The 20,287-nt window shown below is 41.1% G+C and overlaps 2 protein-coding genes across 2 annotated transcripts; one reads left to right on the forward strand and one right to left on the reverse strand.

Annotated features, from left to right (window-relative positions):
* Window positions 1-23: 23 nt before the first annotated feature.
* LOC105686899 (HEAT repeat-containing protein 1) lies at window positions 24-7,177 on the forward strand. Its single transcript, XM_012402136.3, has 9 exons — window positions 24-156; window positions 377-519; window positions 618-912; window positions 990-5,334; window positions 5,408-5,725; window positions 5,787-6,232; window positions 6,313-6,577; window positions 6,656-6,841; window positions 6,920-7,177. Exons 2-9 carry the CDS (start codon window positions 378-380, stop codon window positions 7,088-7,090), a joined length of 6,168 nt encoding a protein of 2,055 aa, XP_012257559.2. The 5' UTR covers window positions 24-156; window position 377; the 3' UTR covers window positions 7,091-7,177.
* Window positions 7,178-18,020, reverse strand: LOC105686790. Its single transcript, XM_048653075.1, has 8 exons — window positions 17,318-18,020; window positions 15,755-15,858; window positions 14,712-14,888; window positions 14,419-14,601; window positions 14,133-14,330; window positions 9,039-9,233; window positions 8,318-8,402; window positions 7,178-8,194 (listed from the first exon to the last, which is right to left on the reverse strand). Exons 1-8 carry the CDS (start codon window positions 17,731-17,733, stop codon window positions 8,122-8,124), a joined length of 1,431 nt encoding a protein of 476 aa, XP_048509032.1. The 5' UTR covers window positions 17,734-18,020; the 3' UTR covers window positions 7,178-8,121.
* Between the last annotated feature and the right edge of the window lie 2,267 nt (window positions 18,021-20,287).

Here is a 20,287-nt window from a genome sequence, read left to right on the forward strand (position 1 = left end):
CTAGCATTCTATAAGCGCATGGGCAACGCATGGGGCTCCGAGCTGCACTCGTCAGTCGGCTATTTAGCCACGTGCTTGCAACATCTCGTTTATAATGTGCAGTGAATTTCAGCTATAAGACCTACACAAAAACGTCTGAATTGCAGCGACAACAAAGTACGTATGCCTTTTACGGTTAAAGCGTTTGATGATGAACCTTTCCATCATATGCGTTAAAAAATATAGGTTTTTTTTCTATACTTTTACTTTGAGGTTAATAGCATGAAGAATTAATTTAGGTAATTTTCGTCATCAGACTTTCGTATGTCGAATTTGAGCTAGCGCACGAAAGGCTGATTTTTGTTCCCTTTTTTAAAACATACGTTTACATATGTAGAATGGCGACCTCACTAGCTGCGCAACTTAAAAAACTTGCGGCACCGCAGACATCGCTTTTGTACCAAAGCAAAAAAAAACCGAGTCTTTTATTCGACCCTTCAGAAGCTGCTAATTTGGACAAAGTTACAGTATTTGAAATTGGTGAGATTATGCGCTGAATACGATGTATAAAATTAACATATAACAATGGGATTGTTGAACGAAGAACTAATTTTTCTTGCTAATAAATTTATTACTAGGTCAGAACGGGTTGGATGAATTAATAAAATTATGCGAAAATTTTAATGATTTTAAGAAGAACATTTTTGCGCCGAGCGCTGTTGAGCTGCAAAGATCTGTGCAGAGCGCTGCACTCAATAAACGTCTTGATGAACGTATTAAGCAGTTTCTTATATTACTGTCACCATATTTTCTACTTAATCCTGCTCACAAAGCGTTGGAATGGCTGATACATAGATTTCTTATACATGAATTTAATAAAGATCAATTTCTAATGCTGATACTGCCGTACCATGAGACAAAAATTTTCGTCAGGTAAGCACTGACGACGAATTTCATTTACAAGCGTAATTATTTCTTTCGCGATATAAGCAACCAAGATTTTATTTCAGGGCTCTTCAGCTAGTAAACTTATCAGACCCAGCCGATAATTGGCACTGGTTAAAACCTTTGCAAAAACCGGGTGTTACACTTTCAACAACTACATTGATAAATCGGGTATCATCCGATATTGGTTTGCTTAGATTGCTATGCTCACACGTTTGCGATGCTACGAAAATTCATGGCGCGCGAGCGTCTTCGCTTGGTACCCTATTCGCCTTTTACACGATGGCCCTGATCGGGGCAATAGACGGGCTGAAAAATATCAGCGAGAATCAAATGACTCAGATATTACCAGCCCTTGGAAGGGGGTTGTCCAGTTCAGTGCCAGACTTCGCGGCTAGTAGCTATATGATAACAGCCAAAATTTGCAGTAAAGCTCGCCTGAACAAAGCCACACTCAACTTTATTCTGAACGCGATGCTCTCCGATCCACCTCTCCGACATGAAGCTGTTTTGCTGATGATACATCTTTTTAATTCTCAAGCAAACCAGCTGAATTCGATCTCTGTTAAATTGATCGTTAAATTATCGAAGCTCAAGTGGTTTCCGGAGATGCTCGCGAAGGTCAAATCGTCCGGAGCTAATACTCTTCGATTCTTAGTATTGCTCGTATCTTTCTGTGTCAAAAAAATTCAGTCGGAAAAGCTCGAGGTAACTGAAGGGGTGAATTCAATGGTGAAGGATATAATGAGCAGAATACAATTTACCGATGAAGAAATTGACGAGATTTTGAAGAACACCCTGCAGCTGCCCGTTCAAGTTGAGAATATACCAGAGTCGTCGAAGACTTTCCTTGTTGAATTTTTCCGTGCAATTGAAAGGCAGTATCCCGAAAGATTTGATGCCTATTTGAAAGGAATCGTTAAAAAAGGCGATATTGATTCGGAAGCACAAAAAGTCCTTGGACTTCTGCTATCCTGGCACGATGACATAAATAGCGCCCAAGGCGCCATGCAAGTCCTGGACAGACTTCACCACGTAGACCACATACAACGTATAGCGGGATTGAATCTGATTGCTCAGGGTAAAGTTCAGGTTTCTGAAAACTATCGGGAAATGGTTAACAACGCTCTGCTAGCAAGATTCAGGGATGACAATGAAGAAGTAATCCTCGATCTGCTCACAAAGTTCTCAACGGATAAGCTGAAAAGCATATTTACAGTCGATGTCCTCGTTGACGAACTTCTACGACTTGTTTTAAAAAGCAACCCTTACTCACCGAACTCTTTTGGTGTGCCAGCGCTAAGGATTTTACTTAGTCTGTGCAAGAAGAACGATACTCGTGTATTCATAGCGGTATTGCCGTGGTTATTTCCCAGAAATAACAAGGAAATTAACATTTCACTGGAAGTCCTGGCCTCGGACTACGCACAAGGCAACGATTACATGAAAATGGTTAAAAAGGACACTGACGAGAATCCATCGAGTCCTGAAGCCATTTCCTCAGCCGCCTTCCACAGAGTATTGGACACAAATCTTCTGCCACCGACCTCAAGTATTTTATCTACTTTGAAAGAGCAGGGAATTCAGGGAAACGCGGCTCATATGTTCTTCAGTATGATACTCCTCGGCTCAGTTTGCAGGGTCTCAGTTGGGTCCCTTCCGCACGAAGTTGCTCGCGATATCGTTGAAATCGCGTCAAAGGTCATCAAAAACTATCCGAACGTCCGTCTCCTTCCAAACTGCAATCAATTGAACGGCGACAAAATTGTCGATGCGTTGGAACTCGCGTCCCAAGAAATTCTACCGCTACAAGTGGGAACTTACGTCCTTGAAATGGTTCACCGAAGACTCGACCTCAGCGTGAATCCAACACTGGACTTTGAGGAAGCGTCAGATCGCAGTAACTTGGTACTACATTTTCTGCAGATATTTTTCCAGGGGATAAATAACCTACAGTGGAGTTCGCATTACCTCTGGTGCCTGAAGATATTTCTCAAGCGGCACTATGCTAATGCCGAGAACACCGTGTGCTTCTTATCGCAACTTTTTACGAAACCAGTTTCAGCACAGACTTCGCTACACTGTTTGCAAATAACCTGCTCGCTTCTAGGCTCCGAAAAGTCTCTGCTTTGGGCTTTCCAAGACTGCACATTTATCCCAAATCTGCTCATAGCTCTGGAAAGTGAAAATATTGATTGTAGAAAAAGCGCGGTTAAAATACTCGAGAAACTCTCACATACCTTCAATTTTTCTACCGATGGGTTTTCGACTCTTGTCTACGAACTTGCTGAAAGAAAAGCGGAAATCACGATCGACCCCCATCAGCTATCCCTCATACTTTACTCCCTTCTCTCACCTGATCCCGATGTTCAAGATCAAATACCCGTCAAACAAAGAGTCAAACTCCAAGAGGGACTTGCATTTTTAATGACAACCATCACGAAGGAGGGCACCCCAATTCATATCGTCTCCCAACTCCTCGATGTTCTCTGTCACGTTAACGGACTTACTGTGCTTCAGAGATTAGCACCACTCGGTATAAAGTTGCTGAATAAAATTGGAAAGAAACCAGTCGCCCCCAGGTTTGCTGGTAACGCTTTAAAGAACATACTGAACAGATTTGACGGATCGACTGCAAAATCTTTGGATGATTCAACTGTATGGAAGCTTTTTGAAATGAGCATGAGGGATCATACATCCCGAATCTGTAATAACGGAGAATACCTGCCGCCAAGTGTTCTCCTCATGAAGCAAATCGACGTGACATTCTTCGAGGAAGTTGGAAAGCTTTCGAAGAACCATCAAGCCAAGATTTTAGCGGGGCTTATAGACGCGATTACAGAATGCGAGATAAGCTCAGTTGTTGCAGCAGGAAATAGGGCAGTAAGGAGAATTAAAGTAAATGCACAGCTCATTGTTGACGAACTCAAGCTGATGAGAGAAGCGAAAATGCCGGTTATAGATGACGGCGGATCTACAGAGAAGAGAAGAAGGTCACGGAAGCATCCAGAAGTTGTTCTCAATTCGGGCATCGTCAATACGAGAGCTTGGAAGCGCGGCATCACACTTTTGGAGTTCGTTCAGCGAGCTAACAACGTAGAAAACCAGGAACTTATGGTCCCAGTGCTGTTTGACCTGCTCCGAATGACCCTGCAATTTGAAGAACAAAGTGCCCTCGAGTATACCAAACAGCTTTTGCTGTCATCGATATTCCACCTGACCGGAAACTCGGTGATCATTCCACAGGCTCACCTGCACGTCGATGCGGTGGCCCAATGTATCAGAACCTCGCAAAACCCTCAGACACATCATCACGCGCTGTTGGTCCTCGTTGAACTCTTCAAGGTAGCTGATACCAAAGTCGCACTCCACAATATCATGCCGATATTCACATTTATGGGGTGTACCGTTATCAGACAGGACGACGCTTACTCGATCCAGATAATATCGAAGACTATAGAAACCATAATACCTGTGCTCAATGCCACTGAGGACGAAAGTCACGCCTGCGGAGTCCTCAGAGTGTTTATAAGTTCGCTTCCAGATATACCTGAACACAGACGAGCCCCACTTTTCGTTAAACTTCTTCAGCTTCTGGAAAATTATCTGCATCTATTCTTTTTACTCACCTTCGAGAGCCACGTCCTCACAGAAAGAAAATTCGCTTCTAGCCAGGACACCTGGTCCCAGCAGCTTGAATTCGCATTGAATATTGCCCATGAATTTACGCCTCCTCAGCTTCTCGACGTCTGCATTAAACTTGTTCGGTTTATTCGATCTCTTCCACCAACGGTTGAAGAACGCATCCCGAAGTTCAAAGGCAATCAAATATTTGACCTTGAGAAAAATACCGACCAACAGTTGAGACATTATAAATACACCTTGGTTAGATTTCTTGGCGCACTCTTATCATCCTCTCAATTCGTCAATAAAGTTGCCGAGCTCAACGTCGAAGAAACTAACAACATGACGACGCAATACTACGCGTTGATTGTGGACCTGGTCATGTTCATTCCCGTTGTATCGAAGCGTGCTGATTTCCTGCAGGGTGCGAATGAAGGAAAATATTGGAAAGTGCTCCTTCATCACCTCTACGACATTCTAGATAGCGTGAACAGACTCTTACCTAATGTAACTTTCGTTGAGAGTGTAACCGACCTGATCAACCACGAGGCTATATCCGTGAGAAGAAAGGCACTTGAACTACTCATAGCTAGACTCCAGCAAAAGACCTTCACCGTTGAAGATCGGCAGGCATTTTCCACCCTTGTCAAACCTTTAATGAAAATCGTACGTGTGAAGCAAAAGCCTAAGAACCAAGATTCCGAAGTAGTCGAACAAACTGTTCTGATCAGTCTGAAATTACTTGCCAAAATACTTGCTGCCGACGATCCTGAGACATTCAAACCCGTAAGTCATGTGCTCTCGAAAGATTTGCACCATATTTATCTCGTTTTTGACCAATTTTGGCATAATTTTGTAGACATTGGAGCTGACGATCGGATTGATCAAATCGAGAGAGGGTCCTGTATTGGCTAGCGCAGTTTTATGCCTTGCAGAATTGTGTGCGCTGATGAACCCGCATTCTATTCAGTATTTGAACAAATTTTTCCCAGCAGTTTTGGATCTTCTTCGTGAAAAATGTCACCAGGATAATCCCGACATTGTAGTAGTGAGCGTAATCGCTGCACTCCAAAAAATCGTAGAGTCCTTAGGGAACTTTTTGTCTCTTTATCTTGACCAGTTACTGTTTGAATTAGCCAGATTAAGGTCTCGATACATGGACACTGAGCAACCAAAGGTGAGTTTCTTCGACAGGATGCAATTTTTCAGAATAAAACCACGGTATTACCCTTTCACAGCTTGCGCCAATAATCCAGCGTCTTAAAACAACGATGCAAAAATTATCAGCGTCCATACCATTGCGGGTTTTGTTGCCCACAGTTACAAAGACCTACAAGAAACTAGTGTCGGAGAAATTGTATCGGTCTGTGGACCCGCTTATGAATTTATTGTCGGATTCATTCGCCACCGCGCAACCTGCTGATCTAAACCCAGCGATCCAGGACCTTGCAGACTTCTTTTTGAAGGTTTTACAATTCCGAGAAGACCTTAAATTCGATCGCGAAGATCTGAAAAACGAAGATCTTCAGCAAGATATAGCGATCATTGAACAAAGCGCCAGCAAGTCACTGGTCACCTTGATACTAAAACTAAGCGAAGCTACATTCCGACCGCTCTTTTATCGTCTCTATGACTGGGCTGCGAGAAACCCAGGTCAAAAACTTCGTAATATCACATTCTACAGGTAAAATATTTGAACCAGAAAACCTTCTAGATTGCCCCATGAGATTCGCCATTATTGACGACTTTGTATTCATTCGTCAGGTTATCAGCAAACATAGCTGAGAGTTTAAAATCTCTATTCGTGCTGTTTGCCGGTCACTTTTTGAAGCATGCTGGTTCGTTATTGACCAGTAACAATCAATCATTGATCGATGAGCCGCAACAGCTAACCTTAGACCATGAAGTCCATCAAATAGAGCTGATCGAAGCGATTCTCCTCACTCTGTACAGGGTTTTCATGTACGACCCTCGCAATTTCGTGGACGAAGTGAGGTTCACAACTCTTGCACAGCCTATAATTGACCAGGTGAGTGTTGTGAGTGTGGAGAATTTTTATTCTTAATTAGTTTTTACCTTTTGACATTTTTCTCCCGACCTCGTTAAGCTGGAAAATATTGTCGGTGGTAGAGAGGCGTACGAAAAGAGATCCAAAGAATTAATAGTTCCGTGCATCGCTAATTTCGCCGGTGCTATTCAGGACGATTCCTTGCATAAGCAGCTCGTCTATCAAACCCTCCTAAAAACGAGACACGTAAAATCCTTTGTTAGAGGTAGCGCACTCAACGCAGTGGTGAGTGATTTTTCAATACTTGAAAGTTCATAAAAATCAACAGTGAAGATAAACTGTTGAAAACTTATCGCTCTTCAGGTGGAAATCGCCCGAAAATTGGGAGAAGACTTTATGCCACTTCTACCAGAAACTATTCCGTTTTTGGCCGAGTTACTAGAAGATGAAGACGAAGACACCGAAAAGCTCGCACAAGACGCTGTTCGGACTTTGGAAGAGGTGCTCGACGAACCTTTGCAAAAATATTTTTGAGAATATTGAAAAAGTATATTCTTTACGATGTAGCAAATTTTCAACGATTGGTTGATGAATAAATTCTGATATTTTGAAATGCAAAAATAAATTTGGAACTTCAATTTATTTTCCCCGTATATTTTTTTTTCTCGCATAGTAGTAAACTATATGAGTGCATAGTTGAATAAATTAAAAAGTCTATTCATACGAAACATCAATTTGTTATTTCATCATAATTATATAATAATATTCATTATTTATACATATATATTATATTATCAACTTAGGTATAATTTTGGACGAAATATATTATTCTCCTATAATTAATTATAATACAGCGTTGTAAACTATAATAGTAATAATAATCGTAATAGTAATGGTGACGATGCTAAAATATTCATAAATTTATTTATGGAAATATGCGTGTGCTGTTTAAATCAATACATAAAGTGTAATGAGGCGATATTTTGGCTGACTTCGATGTCTAGACATCTACAATTTTTCATGTCGAACGAAAATCTTATCTCTCGATTAGTAGTCATTTTCTCGTCGGTAAAATGCGATAATATTATAATTTAAGTAAGGCTACGTCTTAATATTCCTGAAATTGAGATACACCATAGGGTATCTCCCTGTACTCCGTCGCGATTTTCACACTTCAAGTTTACGTTTTCTTTCGCTGAATTTTCCGGATTTATCAATCCGGATCTTTGAATTATTTCAACATATCTATTACCAGTATACTTTACACATATTCGTATTGTATGTATATAATTGAAAAAATAATTGTTATCGATATAGTTGCCCGTTTCTATACCCTTCTTTTCTGTCAGTTTTAATATTTCCTTCATTTATTTCTTCTATTTTTTTTTTTTTTATTGTTTTGTCATATTGTTTATTGTTGCTTCCGTTCTTACGGTCTTTTTTTAGGCCTTGTCATCGCTAATAATCAGGCTGTAAGCACACGTTATTAGTTGAGTTTTAATTGTGCGTGTATTACACATGGCATTGTGACGCAGTTTGGATAATCTTTTTGTTTTTTTGGCTTATCATACTTGTGGCAAACCTTGGGGATCGTTCCCTCGCAATGCCATTTCTTCCCCACTAAGTTCTGGTTGTTTTCTGCAAATTAAATACGTGGTACAGAAAAAGGAGAAAAATAACAGAAAATCAGTATAAATATACAGTGAAATCATAGAGCAATGAATAAGATTTCAATGTTTATTTTATCTAAACATATCTTACCTTTTTCTAAATTGAAATATCACGTAGACGATTATTGCATTGCCGATGAACAGCAAGGCGATTAAAACTGTTGGCAGAACCACATCTGTAAAGAAAAAAAAATCAAATTATATTAAATTCACCAATCAGAATTTCAAAGACCTAAAAAACTGGCCAGGTCAAAAAAAAAAATTTGCTTCCAAATTATAGATCTAGGTCTGTGTATACTCTATAGTTCTGAGAAGCAGACGTCTCGTAAGTATCTATTTATACAACTCGAATTTTATACATTTGCAGAACAGATTCTTTCAATCTTCTTTCAACACACTGATCATTCTTATCTCACATGCGGTCTACAAATAGATTACATGAAAGGTTGTGATCTTGCAGCCTTGGTAGAACATGGTTTATAATCGACCAAACGAATCATGCATTAAAATGCTACAGTAAGTAAAAAAGTGGAATGACAAAAAAATCAAGAATCGTTTTACAGAAAGTCTGACCAAGCGAAAACCACGATCGCGATAATTTAGTTACTACACTGGAGTCATCGAAAAATGAATGAATTCCACAGCACGTGGCGATAATGCATGCAGAATCTATGGTTTCAAATAACTCTTATATGAATGAACTTCGATGCATTTTTGTTATAAAAATTACCAGTAAAAATAACGAAGAGAAAAATTGTACAAGTTTCAAACGTAAAAGAAATGATAATTCTTTTTAAAACTATTTTACTCACCCACTACGTAATCTCCCTGTTTCACCATGGCTGATCGTCCTGGATCCATAGTAGTGCCTAAATTCATTGCGACTGCGTCGTCAGACCTTTCGACTACTCCACCAGGCGGGAAAAATCCGGCGCTTCCGGGTTCCTCGGACAAGCTCGTAAATCGGCCATTTTCCCGCTCCGCTTTTAATATCGCCGCTGACGAATCTAGAATTGTAACCAAACTGGTATAAAATAAACTGTCGGCATGGTTGACACTGGGGCTGGGAAACGCTTCGAAAATTTTGTAGAAAACAAGCAAGGTGTCATGGCCGGGTCTCGTTTTTTTTTTAAAACGTTTTCAAAGATGAAATTTCAATGAACAGCGATGTATAAATCGGTCGGAATTCTGAAATGATTGATTTTGGTATATTTTTCGTGCAAAAATTCTCGAAATTATGCAAGTTCTGCTGATGAATGTAGTTAAATATGGCGATTAGCGATGAGTTAATTTACGCGATATTTTTAAGTTTTCAGTCAACGATGTTATTGTTAGTCGAACTGTATTTCATTTTGTGAAATTTTTCAATTCACTTTACAATTATGTACACTTTTAGATAATTCGGATGTCAGTCGGTTTCAAATTGTACATTGAAATATGAATCGTTGTAAACTATTCATTGTCCGCATGAGACCGGAGTTCGCTAGACACGTGCGTATCGAACAATGACAACTTAAACAATTCTTAGATAACATAATGGCGCATCTGAATATAATTATAGTTGATTATAATAATTTCATGATGGTAGTTCATTGTTTCCTGAAATGCTTCGAGCGTCGTTCGACCGCGGGATGAATTCAATTCAAATCAAGCAACTACACATAGCTGTACATATATTACTTTCAAGATAAGACCCCGGTTATCTCACTACCGCAGACCATGAATTCATAAGGATGAACGAAACATCTGAATACTTTTTCTGCTTTGATATTTGGCAAAATTTTATCTCCAAAAGATTAGGCCGTAGAGGTATATGTTCCAGGAGTGTTATCTACACGTCTGATGTCGTTACGATAAAGACGTCAGAGACTTTGCGATATCTGTAACACGAATCGAATTTCATTACGTTTCAATACATCAGATTATACGTAGGACTACCTTGATGGAAAATAGTTCTGACAAAGGACGCGATCGTTACGTTAAGTCATTCTGGAGAGATGAAGAAAAAAAAAACGAACAAAAGTTGCCTCGTTACGTGTTCGCTGCTCTAGACACCCTCATTCAAGATTTAAGTCTGGTCAAACACGTTTCTCCATTGTCTGGCTTCTTCGATTTATCGATCACCCTAGATACTCGTTTATTCGAGTACCACAAAATGCTGATTCCGATCACGGTCCAATTCGTCACCAATTCGATTACTTCTCGTGTTTTATGGTTAAAGTCCGAAAAGCAAAGTATCAAAAATGAATAATTTCGAGCACACGCCGTTGCTGGATATCGGAGAAGAATTCCAGGCCCCAGCAGCTTTATTTCATATTCAACGGCGAATTCGGAATGATCAGTTCAGTTCATTCCTGTTTTGAAATCCGTTTGGCACGCGGCCATCATTAGAAAAAAAAGATTTACGAGTATACGCGATGAATTTGAAGTTTGGTTATCGTGATCGTCACGTGATTCGGTTATTTCCGTCCCGAAATTCATGAGCGTTAGTTACCAGAATTCGGTACATCTACATTCACACCGAACGCGGGAACCGGACGTTTTAAGGTTTTTGACCGGTGCGACAAAGTGAGAAAATGAAATACGGAAAAGAGCCAAGTTATCAAAAATTATTTATCTTGACCACGATGCCTGACAACCGGGTTGCAACTGCGACGGTCATTCAATTAACGCCAGTCACCAGTTAATGCAAGTGCCTAAATTGGTCGCTAACCAACCGAATGTTTCTTCTAATATTGTAAACTAACTGGACGTCGCGGTGCCTACCCTATAGGGCTCAAACAATGTTCAAAAGAACGTCCATAACAATGAGTGTTACCAATTCAAGCTTTTGTAGTGCAATCTGTTCTACAACTGAAGCTTATGGCATATCATCTTTTTGACCTAAAAAAAAAAAAAGAAAACTACAAAAGTTAACAAATATTTCTAGTCTGCGGCCTTGCACTCCTAAGAAATATAGTACAGTAGTTGGATTACACCAACATGATAGCTGTTTATTCTACAGTAGCTGGTTTCACATCTCAATTACGCTTCGTATAATAAAGAAATATAATTTCCATAAATGTTCGTGTCGCTAAAATCTTGAAAACCAATGTCCGAGTATTCGTTTCTATTTCGCGCCACCGGTTTCGCCTCTGGTCTTCGCTTCGAATTTTTCGATTCATTTACATTTCATTTCGCTTCTTTTTTTGCCATGTCCCATCGAATACTAACAATAAGATGATCGGGTGCATTCAGGATGTCATGCCGGTGGCACGTGTAATTCTTCACGTAGCCAACCATCGGGGACTGCGCAGAGCGTGCGTCCTTGTCAAAACAATCCAGTGGTACCGTCGTGGTGCGGTGTGGTGTGGTGTGGTCGGATACACGGCGCAGTGGCGACGGAACGACGAAACGAAACGAAACAAAATGAAATGAAACAAAAAGTGAACGTCGACCCGAGCAGATACGCACGTATTGTATCCTGCCACAGAATATTGTAACTACATATTCACGATATGGAAGTATATATACACGTACATGCATGTATACATAATGATACTACGTGTTATAGATAGATATGTGTGTCTAGCGTAAGACCCCAACGTGCAAATAGAAGTAAACCGTGAAAAACCAACGAGTTCCATGTTGCAAAGGTCGAGTGCGAATTCGCACGTTCGTGGGATGACAATCTACGGTGATAATTTTGAAAACCAAAGAATGATTTTATGAAAAAACAGACGATAGAAAAATGGATTGATTTATCAGAGTTAAGATGAAGATTTGATTTGAGTAATGAACTCACATATAAGATTCGCAAATGTTTCTGAGAATATGCGAATCATTTTGTAGCTTTTCTTTTCTTCCGCCTCAGTGTTGAGTTTCCCCGTGAAATTTTGTCTTTCTTCGATAAAAATCTCCTTTGTCAGCTGCTGCAGAGCAGGATAACCACCATCACGATTTTCTATCCAACAGCAGCAGTAGCCAGCAGTAGAATATAAACTACTTTAAGGTTTGTTCGTTCGTTTCACGTCTTGTTCGCGCGCGCGCGCGCCTTCTTCTAAAACTCTTACGTGTTTGCTATACGTATGTATTTATACCTGTATGCTTTGTTAACCGTTACGAAAACTCTCTTTTTCTTATTTATTATATATTTATATCTTTCTCTCTTTATCTTGAAAGGCTCTTTATGTGTTTCGCCGTTCTGTATAGGTGTACGTGTCGTCTCCACGGTACACACCAAAAATTTCGTCACGACGAGGGCGATGCTCGTTTTTTCAACCAGACAAGTCGATGGCTCGCGCAGAACTGGCGCCTCCGCGTTTCAGACCATCCTAACAGTGCAGTGGATTAAGATATGAATATGCGCTACGGTGGTAAAAAGACGTAGACGCGGGCGTGGGTGAATCACGATAATTGTCAAGCTCGGCTCACTTCGTTCTTATCAATTTTCTCTTATTGTTTTTTTTTTTCAAATTTTGTTCCAAATCCAAAAACAATCGAACGATCGGAACACTTGTCCTCTGATTTCAATTTCCACGAGCGTGTGTCTTTTGTTACTTGTTAATTTTTATTTGTTTAGTTTTATTCCATTCATTCCGCTCAACTGTTATGGATGGAAATTTTATACCGGCTCTAGTTTCTTCCCGGACTGATCACCGAACGTGACTGAATCTGAGGCGCCGGTTCCGGCAGCTTTATTCATCGGCAGTTGATGATGGCGTGACTAGAACGTGTCGCAGCGATTTGCCGACATCAATTACCGTATCAATTCGATACTTGATATTGAGACAACCTTTGACCCGGCTTCCCTCGTTTACCCTGATCAATTATTAAACCAAACCCATGAGAAGCATACGCATTTATCTCATTCGTCTTAGCGTTTCATATCTCATATACGAACGAGGAGGCGGGGAGAAACCAAAGAAACTATCTTAAAATGGAAAAATAAAATACGCGTGGCGTGGTCTTCTCTCGACGAATGGCTGACGACTATATCCAAAGCTATGCGTACGGCAAAAACTCACGATAAGGTTAACGTGAGCTAAAAAAAATAAAAAACTGATGTTCAATAGTCACCCAATGATCGCCTTGTCGGCTCATTGCCTTGGATTTTAATCCATTATGATAATTTTCCGCTTATGTTATGATTTTGCATTTTTACCAGAAATCGTTAGAAATTGTTGTATTGGAAGACGATTTTTGTCAAGCATCGGGTCGTTTGACCCACAGTTCATACGGCGACGCCGAGTCGTCGGCTTCATTGTTCAATACGGCGCGTGATCGTCTCCTCTTTTTTTCCTCACAGAAGTGAATCCCCCTCCGCAAATATTGAACACCGATACTCTTTCGTTATAAGCTCACCTGAACCAAGGATCGTAAAATTTGGACCAATAAATCCACCTGTGCCGCAGCTATGGGTGGTTAAAAACACTACGTTACGGCCGACCTTCCATTTTGTTATTTCGTTAAGGCCGAACTCGAGGTAATACATCGGTATAATCCCATTAAAGGGTGATCGATGAGATGTGGGGATTGTCAATTTGCTAGAGAATTAGTAATCAGCACGAGCTCTTTGGCAGAAAAAAATATATCAGCTCAGCTATAAGATAAGAAAGTGACAGATTCGTAGCTCGGCAGAGGTCAATACGTCGCAATAAATTCCACGAGTATTACATTAGTGTAAGATACATTGGTACATCAATACATCTATGCCAGTATATTTTTTCTGTCGTAACGCGTGAATTATGAGTTTACTGATAAGAAAAACTACGAGTGTAACTAAAGATCATCGTGCTCAATCGGCATTTACGAAACGTTTTATTCATAAAAATTATTGAGCAATCGTGAGCGTCTCGTGTGCGATCGATGATCGATTGGTACGGATTTGATAAGAGCGTAAATGAAATGAAAACTTTCGTCCTTACCTGGAACGCAACTTCGCTCTCTGCCTCCCTTATCCTTCGCCGTGTTCATCCACAGACCATCTTTGCACCTGATAATCTTAGTCCTTTGTCTAGTGTCGGGAAATAACGTTCCCACTCTACAACGAAAGGTCATAACTTCGCCGGTATCGTTCACCACGTAACTACCGTTCGGCGGATCCACTCGAGGACAACCAACAGCTGAAAACCGGAAGAAAGATCAGATGGTACAGCGGTATTTCCTCGTTGCCAGTTTTTACAACTCGAAGCACGCGTCTTTTGTTCTGACCCTTGTATTGGAGCAGGAATCCTCGAGATGGATACAAGTTCCCCAAGGCTATCAGGTCCAGTGTTATTACGTTTGATTCCGACACCACCTGGATACCAGCGGCAGTCCCGCAGGACTCCAACAGCGTCACACCGTTCTCCCTGATTCTTATGATGTCAACGCAACTTCCATCCTGCTCGGCGCCTGTTGACACAAAAGAAAAATGAATGAATGAAAAAAATTGAGAGCAGAGTTCGGATAGGAAGAATGACAGACATCTTATGGGGATAATCGTCATGTATTGTGATACGTACTGCGCAAATTTAGGTCATAGAGGGTCAAGGAAATCCGTTGACCCGGCGGTGATTCAAATGTCCAACCGCACGAGCTGCCACCAGGATAGTAAAGTGGATAACCTGGAGATTTTAGGTAGCTGCCATCTCCTCCCGTTGCCAATAGCCTGCTGTTGCAGTATCTGCCGATCGCAGCGTCTGAAATTTATCAAAGATTATGAATATCAGAGTTTTCATTTTCGAGAATTTTCGTTGGTAGCCTGCAGCTTTGAACAGTTTTGAAACTGGTATGATTTTCCTCGAGAGCGTCGGTTGGTTACCACGACGAGTGGATGTGACGTTGAGTAGTTGTTAATTTCATAATTCATGTGTTTACATTCACAGTTCGGTAAACACGATGTTTTCAGGGTGCGGGTATCTAAAAGTAGGTAATGGCCAGACGTCATCACTGTGTGAGTCCAGAAACGTGGAAACATCAAACTATGAATTCACCCTCGATACGTTCGAATAATTCGCTACTCCCTATCCTGAGCACAATTCAAAGCATGGGGTGCATTGTGCGCATCTGGACCCGTTGCAAATATACTTGGGAACAGTAGCAGCTTCGTCGAATATGGGTTGGATGCATAAAGTAGGGCAAGGGCGAATAGCTCTACCGTTAAATGTGATGGATGGAAAATAAACTCAGCGATTCGGAGACACGTGTGATTTTCGCCTACGTATAAAGCTGCAGCTGTGATAATTCGCGGGAAACGCATAAATACCGGTCGAAAATTCGGAATTACTGGTCATAATTCTTACAATCACACCGTTACTGGTAAAATATCCCATTGTATACCCCGTGTCTAGTTTCGACGTCATTGCAGCTGTTGTATAACCAACACCGATCGTATCGTCGTTCGGTTATCAAGATTTCGTACGCGTGTCTGACGTCCTCGCTACCGTGCATCGAAACATTCAGATAAAATATTATGGGATGGATGTTATCTTCGTCGTATCAGTTTTTTCCCCCCTTTTTATTTTCTTTCGTCTCCCTCCGACTTCCAATATTTTAATACACTTACCTGGTATACAGGCGTACTTTAGTCGGAGATTAGCTGGCGTCCATGAGACGGCTTCGGGGTGGTCTGTGTGGACGTTGAAACGGCAATGTTGAAGTCCGGAGCATCTGGGAATCGAAGGGTTTTGGTACAGTACATGGAACTGAGAAGTTTTGTTTGTTTGGTGAAATAATAATTTGATCAAACGCGATCTTTCGTCATGTATACAGAATTTTGACGGATTATCAAAATTGCGCAGAGATGAGATTGGCGATAATATTATCGCATCAACAGCTGACGCGTGCAATTAAACCGAACAAAATATACCCTCTCTATGTACGCATAGATTAAACCGAAACCAAAATAGTATACGATTATAAAAAATGTTGGAATCGTATACTATCCGAAGGCCGACGAACAAACAATGCCGAGGTCAAAGAATTCAATCGATAGGCGAGCGTATTTTTTCGGGTTTCGTTACATCACGTGTATTCCTTGAAAAATTAAAATAGTTCGAACCGAATAAAACCTCAGAATTATTGATCGAAAGTTATAAAACTCAAATTCGTTTACAATTCGTGAATTGAAGAACGCAACGTAGCGTGAATGTAATTGGTAAGGGTTGATGCACCCCCTCGTTCTTTGCCGTTCGTTTGCTGCTGCGTGAGGGCGTCAAAAGCCTCAACCACCCCCCTGAATTACTACAAAAGGGGAACGAACGTTCGGTTCACGCAGTTTTATCGTTTCTATGCGTATAAAACAAACGCTATAAGGTGCACCGTTAAATCAAACAAAACATTATTAAATCCGCGATATATATTCGAGCAATTGAAGGTAATGGCTGCTCTCGAATTAGCTTCCGAAATATGACGCGATTGCTCATCCGGTGTTTACGAAGCAATGGCAAATTTGCTTCGGAAATCATAACCGGGCGACCATTTTCTCCCTACTCTCCGAGTTACGTAAACTTAACTTGATCGGTAACATCGAATGAGAAAATTCGCGAGCTACAGCACACCCCTGCTGGTAATCCGATACACAGCTGTGCAGGTCGAAGAAAAAGAAAAATGAAAAATTCGTTCGAAGACTCGAAAAAATAAAAAAAAACTGAGTCAAAAGAGCGTATAAGGTATAGCGAATCGTCGAGAAGTAGACAGCTTGGAAATTGCACTCTATGCACAATCCCTAGCCGCGAAGGTTGCTCTATGCGGTACCCACATCGTAACTTAACACGACTTTTAACTCTCTCTCTGACATGTACCGTAGTAGGTGTTTTATGCGAGGTTGAGTTACATCGCGAATAAGAAGAACAAGATTAAGAAAGAAGAAAAAGTTGAAGAGAACAACTGTCTTTGATGTTGCGCAGTCAGTTACGTCTTTTTCACCGTTTCGAAGTGCTTCTCCGTCTTCATTTTTCATAGTAATTTAAACCACCGGAACCTCTACCATGCATCCAGTGGAAAGCTTCCAGGAGAACCGCTCGAAAAATTGGGATCGTAGTGACAATCGAATGAGAAAAATCCTTTCGACATCATAATTACGAAGTGAAACGTAAAAAAATACAGAGAGAGAGAGCAATAGACGCACCTTCTGTTCAAAGTAAGCCTCAAATCAGCGAGTTCCGTTTTAGAATGACCTCGATAATCGTCCATGTAATTTCCCCTCAGTCCAAGGTGTCTAACCATCTTCGCGTGAAAATTCGCCGTGTTCTTTCTTCCGTAATTGGTCTCCGATGTCCTATGTCGACATAGATCCGAGTGGTTTGTTTGGTAGGTTGCTTCAAGGACGAGTAAAGAAGCCCTGAGTGATCTACACGTCAGTCTCGTAACGCCTCTTGAGCACGTTTCTTCTTCGATAATCTCCATGTGACCACCGTTGAGTCTTACTGCCCTCACTCTTTGGAAGGACACATCTCGATTCGAGGTCGCGCCAAATTTTCCCAACACCACGGTAACCACTGCTATCAATGGAAGGACGTTTGTCAGCGAAATTCTCTGCGCCATGGCCGATCATCACCGTAATATTGGCATCGATAACTCACTGGCAATGCAGCCTGAACACTGAGTAGCGGAGATGAGGATATTGAAACCGTCCGTGATGTTCTGCCGGATCAGAGTTGATCGGAACACTTGGGAACCACTTGAAAAGCATAACCAACCGCGAAAGACTCAACCACTTGTGATGTAGCGATTATAACGATGCCTATGCAGGTTCGACTATTTATATGCACAACGTCATACCACGCACCTCTTGAGATATAGTTCACTCTTGGGAGGACGAAAGTTCAAAGGTTACGAAAGGCAAAAGCTTTTTCGACGTCCTCTTCCTCCTCTTCTTCAGATCTTTCAAACTCCTTTTCAAGCATCAGCATTTTGATAGGATGTCGCTTTTGTCATAGCAAGTTAAAAACAGCTCAACCTCTTTTCTTCTACGTCTTCTTCTTCTTCTTCTTCTTCTTATTCTTCTTATTCTTTGTCAGTTTGATGGAATTTGTAGAGTCGTTACGATACCGTTGTTTAAATTCCAATACTCTGTTTATTATGACATTCCGTGATTGATCAACGAAAGTGTTTGCTTATCCATTGGCTTTGCGAATTTGTTATGCCAAGGAAGAGTTTTTTTTCGCACCCCTTACATCACTGTCGAACAACTTGAGACGAAATTAGCCTCTTCGAGATACACTGTCTAAAAATGGTACTTTCGCAACTCTTTTTCTTATTAAGTTTTTTTCCCACTTAGCATTTCACTACTGGTGTCTGGTCGTTAGCTTGCACCTAGCCTGTTCATATTTAAAAACCTGACGAGGTGTGGGTGGTATGGATCTCTGTCTTCATGGATCGACGTCGAGACGCTTTGGTGGTTTGCCGGACACTGAACACCACGAGGCTTCGGACTTTCTGAACCGTGCTCGGGTAGAACGGGAGGAAAACGGGGCGGTTGGTTCAACCTCTCCTAGCATACACCTAGAATGTAATATGCCGAGTGGTAAACTACCAAATCCATGCACCTTTCCCTACCCTTATTCGAACCGATAAACTTTCAACTCGGGACTATAGTTGGCGGTCCTTTTTCCCCTCCAAAAATAGGGGCCCCTCCGGCGAACTCCACTACCCTGAAGAGAGCGAGCGACACGTGTGTCATGGCAGATCAATTCTACCCTCTATGGGGTTTCGGTGAAGGGGGACCGCTACGCCTTTGAGAGAGACATGCTGTCGGAACCCCCGGGGGTTCCCGAGGGTGGGGGAAACCCCCCCTCGTCACGTTCCACGGGGCTTATTATGCCCGATTCCAGGTGCCACGCGTCTCGCGTACTAGGAACCGACACCACGCACTCTTCTACTTTCTCTCTCTTTTGCGATCGCGAGCCAGGAAAAGCCCTCTTTTCTTCAACTTGGACTAAATTCAAGCCAAGATGTTCAGGGTCGGGTTACCGATCGCTTCTTCATCTTCTCGATTCCGACTGGTTTTCGTGCCGTTCTTGACGGTGCTCGGATTCCATTTTTGCTACCTGGGATCCTCCGGATAGCTCACATGCCTTTTTTCGCTTCATTGAGTCGGTTATGCATTGTTACCACAGCACGTGCACGCATCTGCTTCTTCTTTCACCGGAAGTCCTTGGCGAATGGAGTGGCGGACGAACAAAAGTGGGTACCGGTTCTTCGAATTTTATAACCGACCGTATAAGGGTAGCTTCAGGTATCTAACAGGATCAGTGGTACATCAAAGTTTAGGTCCCGAGGTACAAATATATGACGGAGAACTTCATTTCCGAATTGCTTGGTCATGGGGACCACAAAAATCGAGGGAATCGTGGACGGCCATCGGTTTTAATGACAACATAAGTCATTCGACACCGAATCATACGCTCGACGCCTCTGCGCTTCGTGCAGAAAGTTTACACCGCTGCTCATTGTCAAAGGTGAACTCTGACTACTGCTTACCATCATATCTTGTACGGCTGCAAGGTATAATATCAAATTAAGAGAGTTTAAAATTTGTCCTAATTACGTAATCATAGCGAGTCGATGCTACTGCACACTTCACGTTAAACGTACAGTCGCCTAGTCGTAGCGCTAATTGAGTCGAGTCGAAAAACTCTTTTGTCCGTTCTTTTTTTTTTTGTCCATTGCGCGGCAAACTGGTGGATTATATTCTCTCTCGAACTTTTACTAATATTACGGATTCAAAAAAAGTAACTTCCTTTCTTTGCTCAATTTATGATGAACGTCAAATGGATCATATCGTCGTTTTGTTGAAAAAAAATGTCTCGTTCCTTAAACGTTATGTGTCAAAAAATGTACAAGTAATAATTCAAAGTTTTGTTATTAATAATTAATATCATTTTTATTATTATCATATTCAATAATGCAATTATATGTATGTATATATATGTATATAATACTAATTTTACGTTGCCTCGTTGCTGCAAAAAATTATGCTTGCAAAATACGTATACTATATAGTACATTTATGTTACGTAGTAGCATAACATCATCATAGTATATAATATGAATGAATATTTACAAATTTTATATATTAATAAACTATATAGTTTGA

Source organism: Athalia rosae, chromosome 3, assembly GCF_917208135.1.
Source record: "Athalia rosae chromosome 3, iyAthRosa1.1, whole genome shotgun sequence".
Lineage (NCBI taxonomy): Eukaryota > Metazoa > Arthropoda > Insecta > Hymenoptera > Athaliidae > Athalia > Athalia rosae.

Coding starts and splice junctions, on each gene's coding strand:
- LOC105686899 (XM_012402136.3), top strand. CDS start 378: ATGGCGACCTCACTAGCTGCGCAACTTAAAAAACTTGCGGCACCGCAG. Junction 5,726..5,786: donor TGGACACTGAGCAACCAAAG/GTGAGTTTCTTC, acceptor ACCCTTTCACAG/CTTGCGCCAATAATCCAGCG. Junction 6,578..6,655: donor CACAGCCTATAATTGACCAG/GTGAGTGTTGTG, acceptor GACCTCGTTAAG/CTGGAAAATATTGTCGGTGG.
- LOC105686790 (XM_048653075.1), bottom strand. CDS start 17,733: ATGGCGCAGAGAATTTCGCTGACAAACGTCCTTCCATTGATAGCAGTG. Junction 14,331..14,418: donor ATTCCTGCTCCAATACAAGG/GTCAGAACAAAA, acceptor TCCGGTTTTCAG/CTGTTGGTTGTCCTCGAGTG. Junction 8,403..9,038: donor ACAGGGAGATTACGTAGTGG/GTGAGTAAAATA, acceptor TTTTCTTTACAG/ATGTGGTTCTGCCAACAGTT.